Raw genomic sequence first — 23,982 nt, 5'->3', positions numbered from 1 at the left:
ACACCTTACAAGTGCAAATGGCTCTACTTGCTGTGATTAAATCTCTTGGCCTTAAGGATACACAGCAGAATAACGCATTCTGCATTATGTGGTACAGTGCTCCCGTCATTATAAAGCGGCATATCCTTTGATGTGTGCATGAGGAATGCAATCAGAGCTCCGCTAGTGTATATAAAAATTGGAGCCAATAATTGTTTGATGGAGGGCGGCACGTTGGCGCAGTGGTTAGCGTTGCTGCCTCACAACGCCGAAGAGCCGAGTTCAATCCCAGCCCCGAATCACTGTCTGTGTGGAGTTTGCACATTCTCCCGGTTTCCGCATGGGTCTCACCCCCACAACTCGAAGATGTCCAAGGTAGGCGGATTGGCCACCCTAAATTGCTCCTTAATTGGGGTTTTCTGAAAATAATTGTTTGACGGGAAAAAATGATGCAGTTTTCTATAGTTGCTTCTTACCTAAAGAGTGAGCTGCTGTGGTTTTGGAGCTGAAAAAACGTCCCAGCCCGAGGTCCCCCAGCTTGACTGCTCCTGTTGCTGTTATGAACACATTTGCTGGCTTGATGTCTAAGAATGAAAACAGAGTCAATCAATAATGAATGAATGGTTTAAAAGAGAAAGCCACAAAATCCTTGCAGTGATTGCATTATACTGACATTTGTTTATGGTCTGTATATTATCAAAAGGTTTATTTTTGACAGTTACTTTGCATCTGTTCATAAATATCATAAATAATATAATTTTCATCTCCCGGTCAGAGGCTCAGAATGGATTCAAATTTCCAGGATTCTGCTTGTATTGTACAGAGAAAATTGCCAACAGGCTGTGTTGCACAATACCCACAACATTATGTTGTGGTATTTCAGTACCGCATAGGAACTCTGCTGTGAACCAGTTTTGGATTGTATTTTGAGTCATGTTATAATAACCCAACTCTCGGTCACTTGCAGTCACGTGAGTCAGATGATTTCACAGATCCACTCACACATCTGGATATTCTATTAACAAATTTAACACGATGGAGCCATGCTAGGGAGCATGGTCATGTAAATTTAATGTGTAAATCAGTTGTGAAAGCGAGGGTGCGCCAACCAATCTCCGTCCAGCTGTTAGAGCGGAAATAGACGTCTTAACCGCTCTGGGCTATTTTTGAAATTTACAGGTGGGCAACCAATCATATTTAGAAAAAATAAATTTAGAGTACCCAATTCTTTTTTTCCCCAATTAAGGGGCAGTTGAGAGTGACCAATTCACCTACCCTGCCCATTTTTTGGGTTGTGGGGGTGAGACCCACGCAGACACGGGGAGAATGTGCAAACTCCACGCGGACAGTTATCTGGGGCCGGGATCGAAACCGGGTCCTCGGCGCAGTGAGGCAGCAGTGCTAACCACTGCGCTGCTGTGCCGTCTTGCAACCAATCATATTATAGGGCTCTTAAAAACAAGAGTTAAAGAAGGACATTTATTATTATTTCACTGCATGTGAAGAATATGTCAAATTACCAGGGTGCAATTGAAAGTATCCGAAATGTTAAAGGGACTGAAAGTCCGGGTCAAAACCCATTATTCGATTTCATTCACAAGTTACAGGCAGTTCAATTCCACATTTGAAGATTGAAAGGGTACCATCGGGGACTGACTGAAAATGCATCATCTTGATACTGACAGGAAAATGGGATTTAACCCCAGGCCAAACAGAGCATGTTGATGTAAGCAGGAGTCAGTCAACTGCCATCTTTTTGCATTATTAATTTATGGGATGTGGGGATCTCTGGTTAGGGCCAGCATTTATTGCCCATCCCTATTTGCCCTCCAGAAGGTGGTGGTGAGTTGCCTTTGGAACCGCTGCAATCCTTGAGGTGTAGGTGTTAGGGAGGGAGTTCCAGGATTTTTCCCCAGCGACAGTGACGGAATGGTGATATATTTCCAAGTCAGGATGGTGAGTGCCTTGGAGGGGAACCTTCAGGTGGTGGGGTTCCCAGGTATCTGCTGCTCTTGTCCTTCTAGATGGTAGTGGTCGTGGGTTTGGAAGGTCTAAGGAACCTTGGTGGGTTACTGCAGTGCATCTTGTAGACGGTACACACGGCTGCCATCGGTGGTTGAGGGTTTGAATATTTGTGGAAGGGGAAACAATCAATCGGGCCACTTTGTCATGGATGGTGTCGAGCTTCTTGAGTGTTGTTGGAGCTGCACTCATCCAGGCAAGAGGAGAGTATTCCATTACACTCCTGACTTGTGCCTTGTAGGTGGTGGACAAGCTTTGGGGGGTCAGGTGATGAGTTACTCACTGCAGGATTCCTAGCCTTTGACTTGCCCTGGTAGCCACAGTATTAATGTGGCTAGTCCAGTTCAGTTTCTGATCAATGGTAACCCCCAGGATGTTGATTGTGGGGGATTCAGCGATGGCAATGCCACTGAATGTCAAGGGCGATGGTTAGATCCTCTCTTTTGGGCGATGGTCATCGCCTGGCACTTGTGTGGCATGAATGTAACTTGCCACTTGTCAGCCCAAGCCTGGATATTATCCAGGTCTGACCACACATTCAAAATGAATCTGAAACTCCATAAGCATCCGGATAAAGTATCTGCACCCCTGACCTTGGTGGTTTACAATGTTAAAATAATTCAATAAGTGCACGCTATTACAGCCACTGATTAGCAATCAAGGCTGGGATTTTACCCTTCCCCAGGCCAGGGATGCTGGCACCAGTTCAACTAACTTAGCAAGACCAAACACAGGGTGAGGGGGGGGGGGGGGGGGGGGGGAAGACTGGGTTGTAAATGCTTTTACTGATGAGCTATTTCCATGCACAAAATTGCCGAATGAAGAATTACCTGGAAGGACGATGGATTCAATTGTTGTGCCATTTAAACGATTCTCAGTTTGGCAAAATAGTTAATCTGAAGTCCATTAATGTTGAAATACAATCTGAACCCCAGGCTGAAGGGCCACTCAATAATAATAATCTTTATTAGTGTCACAAGTAGGCTTACATTAACACTACAATGAAGTTACTGTGAAAATCCCCTAGTCGCCACACTCTGCACAGAGGGAGAATTCAGAATGTCCAAATTACCTAACAGCACGCCTTTCGGGACTTGTGGGAGGAAACCGGAGCGCCCGGAGGAAACCCACACAGACACAGGGAGAACGTGCAGACTCTGCACAGACAGTGACCCAAACTGGGAATTGAATCTGGGACCCTAGCGCTGTGAAGCAACCGTGCTAACCACTATGCTACCATGCCGCAATCAATTCTTGCAATCCAGACAGTATGCGAAAGAGCTTTGAGAAATTGAATGTAATTGGCAGCTTCCTTTGCAAACACAGCAACGGGTCTGCTGGCAGGGAATTCCTTTGTTAGCGCCAAACTTTGAGGGTAATTAGCTGCATGAGGAACGTGATGAGTATCTGCTCTTTCGCCACCAGGAGATTTGCTCAATGCGTAAACCTGTAAATGTGATCTTTGTCAAACCACTTTACGATTTGGTTGCACATTGTGCACAAAGGGAATTTTCCCTGGAGGAGGCCAATTTGGCAACTTGCAGGCCCTTCTCAGCTGAGGCAGCTGAAGAGTCTGACACCAGCACTGTTTCTCGCACTGTTTCTCACGTGACCAAAAACAAGGAGCGATCAAGGTTTTTACAGTTTTAAAAAGGACGTAGGCCGGTATTTTCCCTGGGGAATGGTTGTCGGTGGGACGGACCAGCCAAAGATCCGTTGACCAAAATTGCTGGTCTCGGTGTTACCTTTAGAGTTTAAATCAGGCTCGAATTCATCTTTATATTCGGCCATTGTAGAGCAAGAAAAGCACATTGATTCTGTAGTCAGTCATTGCACACCCACTGAATAAACAGACTAGCATTAAATGATGCCCTGACTTTCCCCACTAAGCCCTCTGTGGCCAGTTACCAAGCTAATCAAATGTGCATGGTGTCTTCAGTCATTATGGTTGGAAACAGAAGTGTCTATAATGTGGGACATTCCCTGGGGACCTGTAGCCTGCAGCTACCCACTCCCCACACACACATCGACAGACAGACACACACACACGCACACGTCATGCATGATCAATAAAGCAGAGTCACAAACAGCTTTTCTTAACTTAGTCCCAGTAAACTGAACGCTGGTTTACGATGGAAAGGAATGCTTTTTTTGTCTTGTTTTTTTTTTACCTCTGTGCATCACCCTTCGGGAGTGCATGTGTTCAACTGCGCTGCAAAGCTGCACAAAATATTTCCATATCGTTCTTTCTGGGATTAGCCTCTTTTGCTTTTTGAAGTACTGTGGAAATAATGAATAAAAGATGCATGAATAAACAATGAGGTTTAGATTCAGGCACTATGACTCCAGGAACAAGTGCCATTCATGCAGCAATTGCTGAAATGTTGCATAACAAAAAGCATTATTCATATTCACATCACCATTTAACTCATTCCCTCCTCAACCGACATTTGGTGCTTTGGTGATTTCTAATTATTTCAGTGGACAACCCTGATTGGAAGCCGCGTTCTGGATTGATCACAAATACTTGTTAGAAGCGAGATTAATTAGGTTGCATCAATTAACTAAAATAGCTCTAAAGACAGTCAGCATCTGTGGGGTTTCATTTATTAATTCAAAGCCACTCGGAAAATATTCTTAAAGAAAAAAACAATTATTCAATTATTTTACAGGCATTTTTATCTTGCTGGATGCCAGGACAAGCTAATTATCATTTTTGCCATTTTAATAAACCATGTACTTCATTATTTCTTAAATGAGATCTAATGAATCAAATGTCACTAATACTGATATTCGTATGGGCCTTGTCCAACTACATAACAAAAAGGCTTTTGGGCAAAAGGATTTTTCAATACTATACTGAATATTGAGCAATGAATTATGGATGTTTCTATGGTCTAGTGCCTATATAGCCCTGTTTCTATATGGTGCTGTATCAATATAGTCCTGTCTATTTATGGTGGGGTAACAATATAGTACTGTCTCTGTATGGTACTATATCAATATAGTACTGTCCTTATTTGGTAAAGTATCAATATCGTTTCTGTATGGTACTGTGTGTTTGACTTGTTCCAAAATGTGCAGAAGTCACTTTTCAAAATTAATGAAACATCCCAAAATCAATCACTTCATTAATATTTGACAGGGAACTTCATATTCCAGGTATCTTTATTCCCATTTTTTCTGATCATCACCTCAAGTTGCACAAGTGAGATGAGAATGTGCTGAGACCAAATGAAGTATCTTCAACAACCTACTGACTAAACCTAAACCCACTGACTGCCATAGCTACCTCCACTACAACTCTTCACACCCAACTCTTCACACCCAACTCTTCACACCCAACTCTTCACACCCAACTCTTCACACCAAACATCCTGGAAGGACTCCATTCTATTCTCCTAGTTACTTCACCTCCTTTGCATCTGTTCCGATGATGCCACTTTCCAAAACGGGGCTGCTGACATATTATGTTTCATTTTTCCTTAATCATGGTTTCTCACCCACTGTGGTCGACAGGCTCTCAACCGTGTCCGGCCCATCTCCCGCACCTCTGCTCTCACCCCTTCCCCTTCCTCCAAGAACCAGATAGGGTCCCCCTTGTCCTCACTTTTTACCCCAACAGCCTCCGCATTCAAAGAATCATCCTGTGTCAGTTCCGCCAACTTCAGCATGATGCCACCACCAAACATATCTTCCCCTCACTCCCCCTGTCAGCATTTCGCAGGGACCTTTTCCTCCGGGATACCCTGGTCCACTCATCCACCCCTTCAACACCTCACCCTCTTCCTATGGCACCTTCACATGCAATCACATAAAATGTCACACCTGTCCCTTTACCTCCTCCCTGCTCACCATCCGAGCGCCGAAACACTCTTTTCAAGTGAGGCAGCGCTTCACATGCACCTCCTTCAATCTGGTCTATTGCATTTGCTGCTCCCAATGCAGTCTACTCTACATTGGAGAGACTAAATACAGACTGGGTGACCGCTTTGCAGAACACCTTTGGTCTGTCTGCGAACAGGACCCAGACCTTCCTGTCGCTTGCCATTTCAACTCACCGTCCTGCTCTCATGGTCACATGTCCATCCTTGGCCAGGCTGCAATGTTCAAGTGATTCCTAGTGCAAACTGGAGGAACAGCACTTCATCTTCTGATTAGGCAGGTTTCAGCCTTCTGGACTTAACATTAAGTTCAACAACTTCAGACTGTGAATTCTCTCTTCCACCTTCACCCCATTTTATTTTTCAACAATTTATTTTCATTTCTTCCATGCTTTCCCCTCACCATTGTTCCCCTCCCTCACCCCACTTGGGCCATCTGTTTCCTGTTCTCAGTTGCCCTTTGGCACACTGCTCACCTTTGTCTGCCATTGACACATTCTAATCTCTTTATGTGCCACTATCATTACCATTCTCAGCCTTAATCACCCCCATTTATATTCCCTTTAGTCTTTCTGTCCATGACATCTTTTGTCAATCTCCACCCACCGCGACACACAGCATGCCCAGAACAGTATAAATCTGACCCTATTTCCAGTTCTCTCTAGCTTTGATAAAGAGTTATACAGACTTGAAATGTTAGCTCTCTTCTCTCTCCACAGATGCTGTCAGACCTGCTGAGATTGTTCAGTATTTTCTGCTTTTGTATCTTCAACAACATCCCAGCTATGACAGCACAGGCCTTACATTTACTCTGGGATGTACCCGATTTGGTTGAATATTGCACTAAGTAGTGCCTTTAATCACTGAGCCATCAGGGCCCCTCTCTTCAACTAGTGCCGCAACTAACCTAACAATACTTATCAAATATCCACAGTTGTGTCATCATTCAAAATCATGAACACCAAAATAGATAGAAGGGTTACTGCCAATCTGAAGACCATAAATCCCAACAGCACAATATCAAAGATGCACATTTTAACAATTATTTTGTTCAAATGTGCAGTGTTAGAAACAAATATGTCTCTTTTAATTGGCATCAACCCTTTTATTTCAACACATTCCTTACTGATATTGTACACTATGATCTCAGCTCCTTAATTTGAATACATTATATGGATAATTTAGAATGCTAAAATAATTTAATAGTTTATTTAGAAATGTCCTTACACCTAAAAATTGCGTAAATGACTAAAGTGCAAAAGCAACTCTTAATCACATTATTCTAGGAAAGATTTTTTTTACAGGTAATTATGACTGGAAATTATTTGTTCAATAGCAAAGTAGTTATTCCTTTTCCCCATATTTTTATTTATCTTTCATCTGCCTGACTAGATTCAATACTCACAATGGAATAGTTATTTAAATCAGCTGACATTTAACTAAAAGAGAACCTAATTCCTCATTTGGTTTATGCAGTAATGTCCCATGTGTACCAATCTGTAATCCTACATAAATAATTCATTAAAAAGACAATACTGTTGAAGGAAATTTGACAAAGTGTTTGTTGTATGCAGTTGTTACTTGATAATCTAGCCATGTTTGTCGCTAGGAAATTTTTGCCAGATATAAGTCATATTTATTGGAAGATTATTTTTCAAAACAGTGTGTTAAAATGTCTCAAAATTTGAGGATTTTGTGGTGATTTCTTAACAAGGTTCAATTAATGAACCATAACTGAAATCCATTTATTTTTCTGAGTTCTTCCCTTAGTGCTACTGCGGGCAAGAAAATGTTATCCGAGTCAAGCCAAACCCCAATCAATGGCAATGTGATGTGAGCCCTATAGCAAAGAATGTACAACAATTCTGGAATCTTCTGCTCCTCAAGGTGGTGCTCTTGGAGGCATACCTAAACCCTGCCACCTTCCCACTTCCACCAGATTGAGTTCTGGGCAGGAAGGTCCATGGCCGACATTCCCGCTCCACTGCTAATTAAGACCTTGAGTTTGACTAATTAATGTCCACTTAATTGGTCTCTTCATGCTGCCACTGTGATTAAGGCAGTTCCACACAGGCCTACAGATGTGCAGACTGTATCACTGGTAAAAGAAAGCAGGCCACCAGTCACCTCAGAGGATGGGGTCCCTCGATCAAAGTCACTCAGTACCTGCTCGTGGGCATGGGCATCAGGGGATCCTGCAGAGAACCAATCCCACCCCTTGCTTTCAAGTCCCTGCCTCCCTCGCCCCGTGGCACCCACCCCGAGATTCACCCTCCTCCACCTTACATTCCTTTGTCCTGGGACTCCTAGGGGAGGGTGGGTGCTGTTCCGACAGCAGTCACATCTCTGATTGGTCAGCAGCTCTTGGCAGGTGGCACCTCATCCTCTGGGGGCTTGATTCTGGCGGAATGCTCATGGTGTCCCGGATCTGCCTGATTGGCGTAAGATCCGACGGGCCTTCCAAAGAAGAGGCAGCATGGATCTTGCTGGCTCTGTAGTAAGCAGGTAAGACCCTCACCGCCAACGCACATTCCGCCCTTTGTATTATTACATTTTATTGAATCACAAATTTTATGCCCCTGGCACACCACAAGTACTCTGCTGAGGCTCTGGATTCCTGGCTGGGACCCACATTCAAATGTTTTTCTCTGTTCTCACTTAAGACTGAGTCTCCCTTACAGAATGCATTTTCCTCGGGAGTTCTGGCCAGGATACCAGAGGAGTGAAAACTGTCAAAATGGTGGTTCCGATACTGAGAGAATCTCTGTAAACTGACGATATCAGAGAAGATCTTGTGAGAAAGAAAATGCAGTTGAATAAGAGACAAATAGGAAACTGTCTAGAACCAATGTGAAATACTTTTTTGCACTATGAAAGTGAATCCTCCAACACTTTAAACACCGATGGCTGCTAATGTGATAGGTAATAACAACTGGGCTATGGGAATATTATATTATCTTACTGGGACTTCGTGACAGCCCACAGTAGCAGTCTTATCGCATAAAGAACCTTCAGCAAAAAAGAGTTACCAATAGAAGAAAGTACAATTACATTTTTTAATGTCCATGTACTTTCAGATCATAAGCAGAATACCAGGCAGCAGATTACGAAGTTTGTCCAAATAACCTCTACATTTGGCTTGATATGCTGACAGACCCATATTCTTCAGAACAAAATACTCATTGTAAAAAACCTCATTGAGGATTACTAGGCGGTGCTCCTTTTTGCCTCTCGATCTGCCCGAATGTGCTAAGCCATGTTGGGGCAAAGTTCCATAGGTGCCAGTGTGAGCATTGACAGCGGTTGTTAATACTCCAGCAATTGTGGGAGGATGACAGCTGAGAGGTGGGATTCTCCGTTATCTGACCGCGATATCGTAATCGTGCTCCCGGTTTTAGTGGACCCAGCGTGGCGGCTGTGGACTGTGTCTACGCCGCCACAGTCGGGGAGGGAGCCATGCTGCTGGCCAGGGGTGGCCTTCGGCGAGGGCCGGGGTGACTGGTGGGGGTTGGTCCGGGGGTGGCAAGGGGATGTCAAGGGGGGCACTCTCTGGCAGGTCAGGTCCAATACTCATTTCCGAGCAAAAGTCACTGAACAGCTCAGGCCCTTTAGCATTTGGGCAGCACGGTAGCATTGTGGATAGCACAATTGCTTCACAGCTCCAGGGTCCCAGGTTCGATTCCGGCTTGGCTCACTGCCTGTGCGGAGTCTGCACATCCTCCCCGTGTGTGCGTGGGTTTCCTCCGGGTGCTCCAGTTTCCTCCCACAGTCCAAAGATGTGCAGGTTAGGTGGATTGGCTATGATAAATTGCTCTTAGTGTCCAAAATTGCCCTTAGTGTTGGGTGGAGATGTTGACCTTGGGTAGGGTGCTCTTTCCAAGAGCCGGTGCAGACTCAATGGGCCGAATAGCCTCCTTCTGCACTGTAAATTCTATGAAGGTCATTTGTAATATTCCGATTGCCCTTTGCTGGGATCAATCAGCTTAACACAAAGGATTGAGCCTTCAATCTTCCTCATTTGTATGTACCACAGCAGATAGTGCATTTCCACACTGAAGTATCAGGTGAGCTCTCATTCCAGAATCTTTAAATGATACAAAAACCCCTGAACACAGAAAGCAGCTTTCCTCGACTCCCTAAATATGGATGTGGTTCTGTATTTATTTATCTTCACTTTCACTGGCTTCTTTCAGTTCAGTGCTGCATTGCAATTTTTCTTTTTTTCAAAACGGACAGCCTTTGATGGAATATAAAACATGTTCTGAATGCTTTGGCTCATATTCAGAAACCAAACAACCGGGGAGGGATTTGCCGCACTGTATCCGGTTCATTAGCAGTGTATAAATGGCGTGGGAAATGTTCTGCCTCAGGAAAATAGGATGAAAGTCATTGCTGCCCAGTGTGCAGCATTAAAATGCTTCCATTGCGTCCCCTTAGGCTTCCTCTGCCACAGGACACTCATTCAGCTATGTAAACAGGAAGAGGTTCCACACTCTCAATGTCCAGATAGCATATGGTAGCAATCATCAAACCCTCCATGCAAATCTGCAATATTTAAGAAATTGACGCAAGGACATTTTCTTTTGCTAATCGAATCTCCCAGATTTCTTTAGGGAAGAGAATCCAATCAGCGAATGGGTAATAAAGTCTAGTGGATAAGACAGCACCAGATGAGTGCTCCCTTTTCTACAGGATGCTAACCTCCGTGAGTAATAATGTCTCACATCAGTGCACAATCTTGTCTAAAATAATAATCGCAAAGTGCAAGCTATCACCGTACTCATTCTTCAAACAGTTCCTTCTCTGCATGCCTTCCCATCGCCTATTCTAGAGATTGATCTACGTGCCTCCAGTCCTACAATCTTACAAGATACCTGTGTTCCACCCAGTCTGGCAACCTCAATTTTAATCACTCCACCAATGCGGCTATGCTTTCAATGGCCAGGACTGGAATGCTCTCCTTAAACCTCTCCACCTCTTCTCCTCTATCGTACTATAGGACACTCCACCTCTTTGACCAAGCTTTTCGTCACCTATCTGAATATCTCCTTAAATGTTTTGGCCTCAAATTATGTCTGATAATGCACTTTGAGATGTTAAGGAATTACTAAAATGCAGGTTTTCGTTGCTTCCTGAGAGCTTGGTTCACAGCAGGTGGTTAAGGAATTGAGGTGGCTTTGATAGCAGCTGGATCCTAACATGAAGCTGGTGCTGCAGTGTGACCGTGTTGTGCTGGCTGGGTATTGTCTCATGTTCCAATGGTAAGGTGCTCGGAGAAGGTCAGAAATGTGGCATGTGCTGCTATCTGGAGTAGCAGCAGTATCAAACCGGTGGATCCAGCCGTCACCATTATAGAGTATTCGCTCTCACTGATCACTATGATGCATGGTGTAATGGCAGCTATCAGATCCTAAAAATCCTGAATGATTTTAGGATGAAGGTGTCAAGCACTGTTCCTACTTCATCGGAATGAGTGGTCGGTCTGCGGCTGAGTGAAGACTCAATTGTCTTTTTCAAGGTCCCCATGCTCAGAATCTGCAACCTACAAGGGCAGCAGATTAATGGGAACACCACTGCCTCCAAATTCCCCTCCAAGTCACACACCGGCTTTAAGGCTGTTCCTTCAGCGACACTGGATACCAGGCCAGACCCAAATATTTGTTAGGAGACCGGACAGGAACCCCAAACAATTTTCAATTGGTAACTGGGAGGAAAGGTCATTTGGATACAATGGCAGGGAGTGCCTGGAATTGTTACACAGCGGGATGAGGGTAAAATATTTATGTTTGCTACAGGTTTGATTGAACAACTTGATCTGATCCTCAAGCTCACTCATTTTTGTTACACTTTAGACCCATGGTGTACTGTCGATTGTATATAAACTTACACCACAATACCACTTTTATTATTAAAAATTTTTTTTTTTTAATTTTGAGTACCCAATTTTTTTTTCCAATTAAGGGGCAATTTAGCGTGGCCAATCCACCTAGCCTGCACATCTTTGGGTTGTGGGGGTGAAACCCACGCAAACACGGGGAGAATGTGCAAACTCCCCGGGACCCCAGTGACCCAGAGCCGGGATCGAACCTGGGACCTCAGCGCCGTGAGGCAGCAGTGCTAACCACCGCACCACCATACTGCCCCTTGGAGACCAGTACTGAACGGTGCTCACCCAAGGTCTCCAAGGTGCAACACCACTTTTATGATAAAGATCAAAGGAACGCGCTTTCAACTCTTGTACATTTTGTACTGTTTTTAAAAAGTTTCTCCAGCCAGAAAGTTCCATCATTAAATAAAGACAGTTGTTTGTTTCCCTGGTCCCTAAAATGGCAGCTGAACTCTCGAGCAAAATGTGAAGCCTCAAAGTTCTTTTGCTCCCTGCTCAGGAAATTCAGTTGAACTCTTTCCCTTTATAAAAGCCCACAGATCCTCAGAGGAACATCAGTATCCTTAATGCTTTGCACCAAACCATGTTTGTGATAAAAGACAATATGGCATTGCCTGGAAGCTAACAGCCAGCAACAAGGGAAACTATTTCTGCAACATCATAGCGTCCCAAGGTAATAGCAATCTCCCCTCCGCCCTCAATTCCTGACTCAGTGGGTGAATGCCTGTTGTGAAACCAAGGCACAGCCATCTGGAAGGTCCAGCTTTGATCTCTGGGTTGAGTTACTTCATCTTATCTGTCATTGTCAGCGCACCACAATTGATCTTTTGTTCTGTGTGTGCATGGTGGGGCAATCCATTCCAGTTACAAATCATCTACTAGTGATCACTGCTCGACACATGCTTAATGTGAATGGCACGTGATGATATGGGCGCAGATTTGGCATTAATCAAGCACAAGTATGAGGAATGGTTACTTGGGTGAGGCACTTAAGGACGCCAATGCCTGTGAGTCACGCTCCCGTATGAGTCAGCAACTTCAGGCTGAGAAACACTCGGTGGAAAATATAACTTTAAAACAGCATCAAATTTTAATGCAACATTTTTGAAGATGCGCTTTCCTGATCGTGTGATTAAAAATTGAAAGGTCAAGTAAGTTTAACTTAGACAACTCTTCAATATTATTAAGACATTGTGAGATTTCAGACACACTATCATGTGAAGCTCATTGATTACTGCATGAATAAATTGATAGTTCCTGAGCAAACGTCAGTGCCTGAGGCTCAATGTATTATGGCAGATTTTGCACTTGCATCAAGTGAAATAAAAAAAAGAAAATAAAGCTTCTTGGAGACAGAATTCTTGTACAATGCTTGTTTGAAGGGAACGTCAAGAGAGAAACAAAGGTAGGTTCCTCTCTTTGTCGGTGAGTGGTTGTGGTATGTACTTAGGGATTTTCCTGCCATTTCCTGTGGGAGTGTGATTGTATTTCAGAAGTTGGATTTAGGAATAACTAATGGTGGTGTCACCTTTAAGGTCTTTGGTCCCTGTGATTTTGTGCCAGTTTTTGTGACAGGACTAAAGGAAGTGGTAATCCTTATTTACAGACCTAAAATGTATTTTTTTATCATTTTAACATTTCCCATTCATTTTTATTCATGAACAATGGATTGTAGAACAGTTCGACAGCTGACAGATATCTTGGACAAAGTCAATTGTTTGGTTAGCATGTTTGTTTAAAAGTAATCAAATAACGGGGAGAGTCCTGTGGTCTGCCTCCCAAGCGGTGAAGGGCACATGTAGGTGAACTAATTCTACTGCTCCGAGGAGGATCATAGTGGGTTGGATTTTCCGTGCCCCCCCCCCCCCCCTGCAGCATGTTTCATGGTGGCGGAGATGCCCCGCCATTGGCTGGCAGCAGGATCAGAAGATCCTGCCGCTATCAAAGGGGTTCCCAGTTCTATGCAACCCCCCCCCCCCCCTGGCCACCGCCCCATGGTTCACTGTCGGTGAGACCAGAAGATCCCACCAGAAAAAACGGGCAGGAAATTCCAGCCTCAGACTCGAAACGTTACTCTGTCTCTCTCTCCAAAGATGCTGCCAGATCTGCTGTTATCGTCCAGCATTTTCTGTTTTTATTTCATTCATCGGTTTCCATCATGAAGCTTCATTATGCATTATTTAACTGGTCATTCGGATCTCTTTTATATCATTTGATGCTGTACCCTGCTATGCAGGTCTCATGTAAATGATGACCACCCCAAGTGTACTTAACAGATTCGATGATCCGGCCTGCCTATGGTACTGTGCCTTCCACTGGTTGTACAAGATCCATACATCAGGAGCCAGTGATAATGGTGCGACACATAGGAATGCAGAATTGGGCAGGATGCAACATGAAAATGATACTAGTGTCATGTCCCTAAGACGGGAAAGCAATCATAAACTTTAAATCAAACCGTACATTTTTGCTTATTTAAAGAAAGGGCCTTGCTCAACCAAAGGATGCTGCTACAAGTCACATGATTCACAGGTTGGCTACAATTTCTGGACATTTCTAATAGCAGATAGAGGGCAAATGCTCAACCTGCACCCTTGGGGAATATCATACCTCTCATTATGAGGATACATTACAATCAATGAAACTGGTGGCCAGCAGACCAACATTCTTCCCAGTCTAGTCCAATAACAAAGGGATAGCCATCAAAACTCATTATACATGCAGAGACACTAAAAGCCACCATCTATCTCCTAAAGTGAACAATGGATTTTGACCAGAGACATAAGAACTGCTTATTAGCCTTTCAACTGACTCATTAATGGGCAATAGCACATGATCATAGATTATCATAGAATTTACAGTGCAGAAGGAGGCCATTCAGCCCATCAAGTCTGCACCGGCTCTTGGAAAGAGCACCCTACCCAAGGTCAACACCTCCACCCTATCCCCATAACCCAGTAACCCCACCCAACCCAACACTAAGGGCAATTTTGGACACTAAGGGCAATTTATCATGGCCAATCTACCTAACCTGCACATCTTTGGACTGTGGGAGGAAACCGGAGCACCCGGAGGAAACCCACGCACACACGGGGAGGATGTGCAGACTCCGCACAGACAGTGACCCAAGCCGGAATCGAACCTGGGACCCTGGAGCTGTGAATCTATTGTGCTATCCACAATGCTACCTGATCTAAGCTTTTGGCCTTTGGAAAGTTTTAATATTATATTTTGAGACTTGGAACTCAGTCTGCTGTTTAAACTGCAGCCTTCAAACTTCAGAATAGGACTGTAAGCTGACCAACGGCCTGCATCAAGTATCTAAGTCCTTGAAGCCTGTTTCTCTGGAAGATACCTATCGCCTGCCATGCGGACCATCCAACCTCATTTCACTGCATCACCATCAACGTTAAAGGAATTCTGCAAACTCCTGCTTCAGGTAACTGAACCCACCTGAACTGTAGTTCCTCCATGAAGGAACCTTCACTGGACTCTGAGTTTCTGGATTCTGGCAATCGAGTGAACTGATATCCATATCTGGGGTGTTTCTTTCTTTTAAATTAGTAATAGTTGTAAAATGTCCTCTTTGCTATCTTCTTCTTATGAACTTTTAGGAAGTTATGACCATCCCCGGGTTTGAATGTGTGAATAAATTATACTTCTAATTTAACCCCAAAGACAGTTTGTTGTGAGTTACGTTAGAAATTGACCCACAAACAGAGAGTTTGGGAAAACTTTCCAGAGCCTATTTCAAAAATTAAATCAACCCTGCTTCCGGGATGATGGTGAGATAATGAAGCCATTCAATTTTGCCTTTCTCCCCTGTCGGTAGCACTAGCCAATCACACAAGAAGTCATATTTCAGAGGATGCCTGACAAAAGTTTGGTTCCCAGTTGGAGAGGAGGGGCCTGCCTAGTTACAGAGGCTAGGGTTTGGCGAAACCTGCTGCCCCTCAACCTGCCACTCTCTCCAATGAAATCAAGCCAGACTTAACATTTAAGTCAAAGCCTTAACTGCGAAACAATGTGCTCAAGCCAATTAAACATATAGAGGGGCTACATTCATAGTCCTGCCATGTAGCGCCCTTCAAAATCAGATACCAGTGTATAATCCTTGGTCAGAAACAATTATGAGGCCCCGACTACCTTGATTGTACTAAATTTAAGAATGAAAGGAAACTTCCCAAGAGCCCTATAGCCAAATAGAAAACACCATCATTGTGAAAAAAACATCAGCCAGGTCGAAACGTATTTGAAAAAGCTGCCTTGAAGTTTGGGTATGCAATGTCTGCCTTCACTTACCTCCAAATAATGCTTCAGGCAGCCTCTGCAAGTGATGCATTTAAGTTAAAATAATTTGCTGAATTGCCAAATTACTTCCAAGCAAATTACACAAAGAGATGAAAGAAAACCAGAAAAGGCCTGAAATGCCAGTCAATCTGCTGTTAACACTTCCTCCTAAAAAAAAAACCTTAGGCTCTGTCCCTCACTTTCCTCTCCAACCATAGCCATGTTGTTTCCCAAATCTATACCCATCATTCCCACAACTCCATTTTTGAATCGCTCCAGCCTTGCCACAGACCACAATGATCTCATCAGAGCTACAAATTGTGATTGTAACAGGGCAGCACGACGCCGAGGTCCCAGGTTCGATCCCGGCTCTGGGTCACTGTCCGTGTGGAGTTTGCACATTCTCCCCGTGTTTGCGTGGGTTTCACCCCCACGATCCAAAGATGTGCAGGCTAGGTGGATTGGCCACGCTAAATTGCCCCTTAATTGGAAAAAATGAATTGGGTACTCAAAATTTTTTTATTTTTTTAATTTTAAATTGTGATTATAAAAAAGGTAAACTATCCCTCCTCTTCCCTCTTGGACTGTCTTGCAGACTTTGACATAGTTTAAAAAATATATATTCTTATTCAAATTTTTTACATATTTTCAACAAACCCCCCCTTACAGAAATAAGAAAAAACAAAGAACATATAAATAAACATCTAATTGCTATGTCACGTATTCCCCCAATATACAAGCCCCCCATTAAACGATAATAAACACAGTCGCAAACACAATTCAAGATGCGATCATCATACTTTCAGCCAGCTCCTATGGATATGGGCACAGGTGGCACTGACACCCCCCCACCCCCCTCCCCCACCAGTTAATGCCACCACCTGAATACAATTCAACAGCAAATTAATATAAAATTAACAGATTCCATTTGCCTGGTCCCATTCTTAGCTACCCAGTTGTAGTCAGAGAATCATTGAATCCCAACGATGCAGAACGAGGCCATTTGGCCCATCGAATTTGCACCAACCCTTCGAAAGACCGCCCTACCTAGGTCCAATCCTCTGCCCTATTCCTGTAACCCCACCCTAAGAGGCAATTGATCAAGGCCAATCCACCTAACCTGCACATCTTTGGACTGTGGGGGGAAACCGAAGCACCCGGCGGAAACCCACGCAGACATAGGGAGAAAGTGCTAACTCCACACAGGCAGTCACCCGAGGTTGGAATTGAACCTGGGTCCCTGGTGCTATGAGGCAACAGTATTAACAGCTTTGCCACCGTGCCGCCCTCATGTGCCATCACTTTTCTTCCCATTCACGCACTGTTACCTCTGATATCCTGCAAGGATCCATCCTGGGTGTCCTCCTGTTTCTTATCTATTGGTTGCCCCCTGAGTGAAGTTATCTGAGAACACACAAGCTTAATCCGCTGGCACTGGCCACTTGCACCCTGGCACTGCCCGCTGGCACTGCTCCAAGGCACTGCCCCGGTACTGGCCACTTTAACCTTGGCACTGCCCCAAGGCACTTCCCCTGGCACTGTCCTATAGCACTGCCCCCTGGAACCCCAGCACTTCCCCGGCACTGTCCCAGCACCCTGGTAGCACTGCAGTGCCAGAGGGCAGTACGAGGGGGCAGTGCCAGGGGGGCCCTCTGGGGAGCTTAATTGGAGGCGGTTTCCTTTATCGGTTGGAGGTGTTCCCCTTGTGCGTGTTGGGGGGGGGTCCCCATGTTCTTTTTTTTGGGGGGGAGCTCCCTCATATCCATGGGGAGATCTCCTGGTGCGTGTGGGGAATGGGGTGGGGGAGGGGGTGGTTCCAGCGTTTTGTATCGGAGATTCTTGGGATTCCCGGTTGCTAACGTTTTCTGGCCCTGGCCCCGCCAGCGTAACGGCGTGGGCCACGACTTACGATTTATCCTGCATAGGGTGCTGGATTGCCGGGAGAGAAACCCCGGCTGTGCCGCCTGCGAGCTGCGCGTCAGTTTTCCCGCCTCAGCCAGCTCTCTGTGCACAGAAAGGAAAACTCTGCCCTGTGTCAGTTCCCATGTGTATTCTGATGACACCCAGCTATACCACTCCCTCCACCGTATCCAAATTTTCAGACTGCGTGTCCAACATCCCTACTGGATGAGCAGAGGTTTCCTCTAATTAAACGCTGGGAAGACCAAAGCCATTGTCCGCAGTTCCTGCCACAAACCTCCTTCGCAAGCCACGCGCCTTCTGCCTTCCCTGGCCAACAGTCAGATGCTGAACCAGTTATTACATTTTATGCCTTATTTGATCCCGAGATAAGTTTCCAAACCATATCACTGTGCCTATCCCCATTCCTAAAACCTCACCCAGATCCACTGTTGCCTCAGTGATGGGCTGCCGAAACCCTCATCTATTCATGGTTATCTCGAGGCGACCATTCCTATGCACTCCTGGATGGCCTCTCACATTCTAATCACTGTAAACTTGAGCTCATCCAAAGCTCTGCTGCCGGTGTCCTACCTCACACCCAGTGCTGTCTGCCTACCATCCCTCACCGACCTACGTTGCCTCCTGGTTAAGTAACACCTCGATTAAAAAAAAATTCTCAACCTTGCTTTCCAACTTTCCAAACACTCCGTGGACTCACCTTTCGCTATCTCTGTTATCTCCCGCCTGCTCTACACCCCCACTGAGTTCATTGCACTCCTCTTACTTCAGCCTCTTCAGCATCCCGGATTTTAATCACCAATGGCAGCCATGTCTTCAGCTGCCAAATCCCTAAGCTGTGGAATTCCTTCCCTCAAAGCTTTCTGCCTCTTTGCCTCCTTTTGGATGACCTTTGAAAGCTACCTTTTTGGCCAAGCTTTTGGTCATTCACCCAAATAATACCATGCATATATGACTCAATGTCAAATGTTGTTTGGTACAACGCGTCTATGAAGTACAACATTTACTCTGTAAAAGGCACTATATAAATACAAATTATTTTTGCTTAAAATTCCAATTAGCTTGCTCTGGATTTCCAGAAATTGCAGCTTCGACAGAGCATTTCCGATCTCCAGCATTTTCAGTTCTTTTCATCTCCACACAGATGGATTACTGTGCGCAATCCGACAAATGTCTTACTCTGGTTCACACTTTTAGTGCCATATTTTCAGCACTAGATCATCCTGCTAAGTTGCCCAAGGATAATTCTGACACTTGACTGGCTGAAAAGATGTTCTCTCCTCACCTTAATCATCTGGGAGAGATCGCCTGCATCTGCTAATTCCAGAACGATGTTCAGCTCATTGTTCTCAATAAATGAGTCCAAATACTTAATTATGTTGGGGTGATTCAATTGCTGCAGGATAAAGAAAGAGCAGTAAATGACTGTTGTAGCAAAATGGCTTCACGATAATGATTCCAACTTGTCTCTTCAATTAACATTATTTTTGATGGCTTTGATTCAATTTCTAAGAATATGTCACATAGAATCCATTACATCCAAACACCATTACATGCTATCAGGAATATTTTTAGCTTTATATACAAGAGAGCAAATGAATAACAAAAGAGGTAATAAAGTTACCTCATTACAAAGAATCAGCATTGGCTATATTTAAAGAGAAAAGACTGATTACAAGGGATTGCCAATCACCTTTTTCACAAGAATACAAGGTAAATGCTATTGCAAATGTTCAAAAGCTGTTCTGTAAAGAAGGATGAAAATCCTCATCAGTTCTATATATAAATACAGTGCGGATGGAGTATTGCCTCTGCCCTGCTTTCCACCTCTCCTCATGAGTACACTTGTGAAGATTGTGAGGCTCATTTGTCTTCGATTTTAACATTCAGTCTGTTTTGCGGTTATTTTATCAATGAGGAGCAGGAGACGAGGACATGGAGCTCAACATCAAAATGTGAGGGAGCTAATATAATGTGAGAAGAGTTCCAATCATTAACCCAAGCACTTCTGCAATCATAACCTTTCTACTGTGCTCGTTTATTCATCTCAATCAAGTTCTAAAGGTTAATTTCAGTGAGATTGCTGAGCGCTGTGTGACAAACCCCAATCATCTATCTTCGCTCCATCCTACATGAGATACGTTGAGGTATTAGTGCCACAAACTTTGTCTATGTAGCGTTAAATAAGCACAGTTGACGCCAACTCAACGCACAAGGTTGTGTATTTAAAATAATGCTCAATGTAGGCAATTCATTGGAGTGTGTGCAATCAGGGCAAAGAGGTTATTTGAAATGCCCCAAAATAGTGTGACTCACTAATAATCACTTAATCCTAAATGCCATCTTGCATGTCAGGATTAATGCCTGTCGCTTAGTACCTCAATAACAAGATTAGGATTCATTATTTGAGAAAGCATAATTCAAAATATGTCATAAAGGACATTCAATGATTATTTTAAGTAACCGGTCAAATTCCACCTCTAAGGTTAATTGAATCTGGTTCTTATTAACAAGAGAAACAATGAGCGATGATATGTGCAAAGATATTTGGAAAACAAAATTTGGAAATAAGATCACATTTATATTAAAAGGAAGTCCATGACATGGTAAGCTGTACAAAGTCTGTTGAAGAAAGTAAAACACATTTTTGTAACGGATGTTTGCTGAGTCCCTCTTTCTCCTTTAAGGTATTTGGTATAGAACAACAAGTTTTACGCCTGTTTCATTTCATGCTTGTCCAACATATGTCACACGCTTAAGAATAAAGAACGTGTTTGTACTTTTAGAGTAACACCCCAAAGGGCATCACAAACTGAAAACAATCTTAAAAGAGGTCATTGCACAGATAGTAGATGCATTGGTTATAATCTTCCAAAATTCTTTAGCCTCTGTAAGAGTCCCAGTGGATTGGAAAATAGTTAATGTAATACCTTTATTCAAGAAAGGAAGGAGGCTGAAAGTAGAAAACAATAGTTCAGTCAATCTAACATCTCTCATTGGGAAAGTGCTAGAATCCATGTTTAAGGAAATTACAGCAGGCTATAAAGAAAATCACAAACTGACAGGGGCAGAGCCAGTATGGTCTTGTGAAAGGAATATCGGGTTTAATTAATCTAGTAGAGTGTTTTGACAAAGTAACGAGGAAGGTGGATAAAGGGGAACCTGTAGATGTGGTGTACTTGGATTTCCAAAATGCATTTAATAATAATAATAATAATAATAATCTTTATTGTCACAAGTAGGCTTACATTAACACTGCACTGAAGTTATTGTGAAAAGCCCCTAGTCGCCACATTCTGTCACTTGTTCGGGTACATAGAGGGAGAATTCAGAATGTCCAAGTTACCAAAGAGCATGTCTTTCGGGACTTGTGGGAGGAAACTGGAGCACCCGGAAGAAACCACGCAGACACAGGGAGAACATGCAGACTCCGCACAGACAGTGACCCAAGCTGGGAATCAAACCTGGGACCCTGGCACTGTGAAGCAACAGTGCTAACCACTTTGCTACTCTGCTGGCCTCCATGTGACTCCAAATCCCACAGTGATGAGTTTGGCTCTAAACTCTGAAAATGGCTGAGCGAGTCCCTCAGTTCATGGGAAATTGGGGATGAGCGTTGATTGCCGACCCTGCTACAGTCGCTCACAGTCCTATGAAAGAGTGTTTAACAAGGTGCCACATCAAAGGATACTACACTAGATAAGAGCACATTGTATAGGGAAGGTAACATATTGGCATGGATAAATGATTGCTTAGCTAATAGGAAGCAAAGAATAAGGATAAATGTGTCTTTTTCAGATTGTCACACTGTAACTAATGGAGTGCTCTAGGGATCAGGGTCCTCAACTATTTATAATCTATATCAATGACTTCGATGAAGGAACCGAGTGGTCAATAGTTAAATTTGTTGAAAGTAAATTGTTAAGAGGAGGTAGAGTGTCTGCAAACAACTATGGACTAGTTAAGTGAGTGAACACGAATTTGGCAAATGGAGTATAACGTCGGTAAATGTGAACTTGCCCATTTAGCAGGAAGAATAGAAAAGCAGTATATTATTTAAATGGACAGGGATTGCAGAGCTCAATAGTACAGAGGGATCTGGCTGTACTGGTATCTGAATCACATAAGGTTAGCATGCAGGTGCAGCAAGTGACTTAATTGGCAGAGCTTTAGAATTCAAAAGTAGGGATATAATGATGGATGTATAAGATACTGGTGAGGCCATAGCTGGAGTATTGTGTGCAGTTCTGGTCACCACATTACAGGAAGGATGTAATTACTCTGGAGAGAGTGCAGAGAAGACTTACTGGAATGTTGTCAGGACTGGAGGATTGTAGCTACGGGGAGAGTTTGTGGTCGGAGAGAGAAGGCCGAGGGGTTACACGATTGAGGTACACAAAATTGTGAGGGGTAGAGATGGAGTAGACAGGAGGAGCCTGTTTCCCTTGGCAGTGAGTTCAAAAACCAGCGATCATAGATTCAAGGTAAGTGGCAGAAGGACCAGAGGCGACATGAGGAAATACTTTTTTACGCAGAGGGTGGTGGGTGTCTGGAATTCGCTGCCTCAGTTGGTGGCGGTGGCAGAGACCCTAAATTGCCAGCTTGCATGTCAGGATTAATGCCTGTCACCCAGTACCTCAAGTGCTGTAAGCTGCAGGGCTATGGGCCGTGTGCAAGAAGATGGGGTTAGCAAGGGCACCTGGGTGTCATTGGGTTGGCATGGAGAGGATGGGCTGAATGGCCCCCTTCTGTACTGCATCATTTCTATGGTTCCATGGTAGGTAAATGGAATGTTGGCATTTATTGCAAGAGGAATGGAATATAAGAGTGGGGATATTTTACTGAATCTGTACAGGGCCTTGGTAAGACCACATCTGAAATACTGGGCGGGATTCTCCCAGCCCTGGGCCAGGCCGGAGAATCCTCGCGAACGGGCCACGCCGCCCTGACGCCGGCACGCTGCGGAGAATCGGCGCCATTGGCGCCGACGCGGTTGGTGCGGCGCCAGTCGCAGGCCGCTCTCCGCGGCCGGCCCGCCGATTCTCCGGCCTGGATGGGCCGAGCGGCCGTACGAAAAGAGCCGAGTCCCGCCGGCGTCGTTCTAACCTGCTCTGAGCCAGCGGGACCTCGGCGTTGGCTGATAGGTCGTGTGGCAGCCTGTGGGAGGGGGGGGTCTGACCCCGGGGGGGGAGGAGCCTCTGATGTGGCCTGGCCTGCGATCGGGGCCCACCGATCGGCAGGCCAGCCTCTGTGGCTGGGGGCCTCCTTTCCTACGCGCCGGCCCCTGTTGTCCTGCGCCATGTTGCGTCGGGGCCGTTACATTGAAGGAGGCCACTGCGCATGCGCGCGTTGGTGCCGGCGCCGCTGTGCATGGCTTCGTTGGCACCGGCGCAACTGCGCATGCGCGGCGCCCAGTTCGCGCCGGGATCGGCAGCTGGAGCGGCGCGAACCGCTCCTGCGCCATGCTGGCCCCCTGTAGGGGACCTGTGGGAGCAGCCCGTTCACGCCATCAGACCATAAGACATAGGAGCGGAAGTAAGGCCATTCGTCCCATCGAGTCCACTCCACCATTCAATCATGGCTGATTTCAACTCCATTTACCCGCTCTCTCTCCATAGCCCTTAATTCCTCGAGAAAGCAAGAATTTATCAACTTCTGTCTTAAAGCCACTCAACGTCCCGGCCTCCACCGCCCTCTGTGGCAATGAATTCCACAGACCCACCACTCTCTGGCTGAAGAAATTTCCCCTATTCTCTGTTCTAAAGTGACTCCCTTTTATTCTAAGGCTGTGCCCCCGGGTCCTAGTTTCCCCTGCTAATGGAAACAACTTCCCTACATCCACCCTATCTAAGCCATTCATTATCTTGTAAGTTTCTATTAGATCTCCCCTCAACCTCCTAAACTCCAATGAATATAATCCCAGGATCCTCAGACGTTCATCGTATGTTAGGCCTACCATTCCTGGGATCATCCGTGTGAATCTCTGCTGGACCCGCTCCA

General features: G+C 44.7%; 1 protein-coding gene across 1 annotated transcript in view; it reads right to left on the bottom strand.

Annotated features, from left to right (window-relative positions):
• LOC140399158 (serine/threonine-protein kinase Nek6) overlaps positions 1 to 23,982 on the bottom strand; it is a 167,684-nt gene that overhangs the window by 119,365 nt on the left and 24,337 nt on the right. Inside the window, exons 2-4 of the mRNA XM_072488429.1 lie at positions 19,268 to 19,378; positions 4,173 to 4,281; positions 456 to 563 (exon numbers count right to left, since the gene is read on the bottom strand). Of these exons, the coding sequence (XP_072344530.1) occupies positions 456 to 563; positions 4,173 to 4,281; positions 19,268 to 19,378 (328 nt within the window). The remainder of the gene's footprint in view (positions 1 to 455; positions 564 to 4,172; positions 4,282 to 19,267; positions 19,379 to 23,982) is intronic.

Source organism: Scyliorhinus torazame, chromosome 22 (genome assembly GCF_047496885.1).
Source record: "Scyliorhinus torazame isolate Kashiwa2021f chromosome 22, sScyTor2.1, whole genome shotgun sequence".
NCBI classification, from domain to species: Eukaryota; Metazoa; Chordata; class Chondrichthyes; order Carcharhiniformes; family Scyliorhinidae; genus Scyliorhinus; species Scyliorhinus torazame.
Note: the sequence above shows the minus strand (reverse complement) of the source record. Positions and strands in the feature narration are given on the sequence as shown.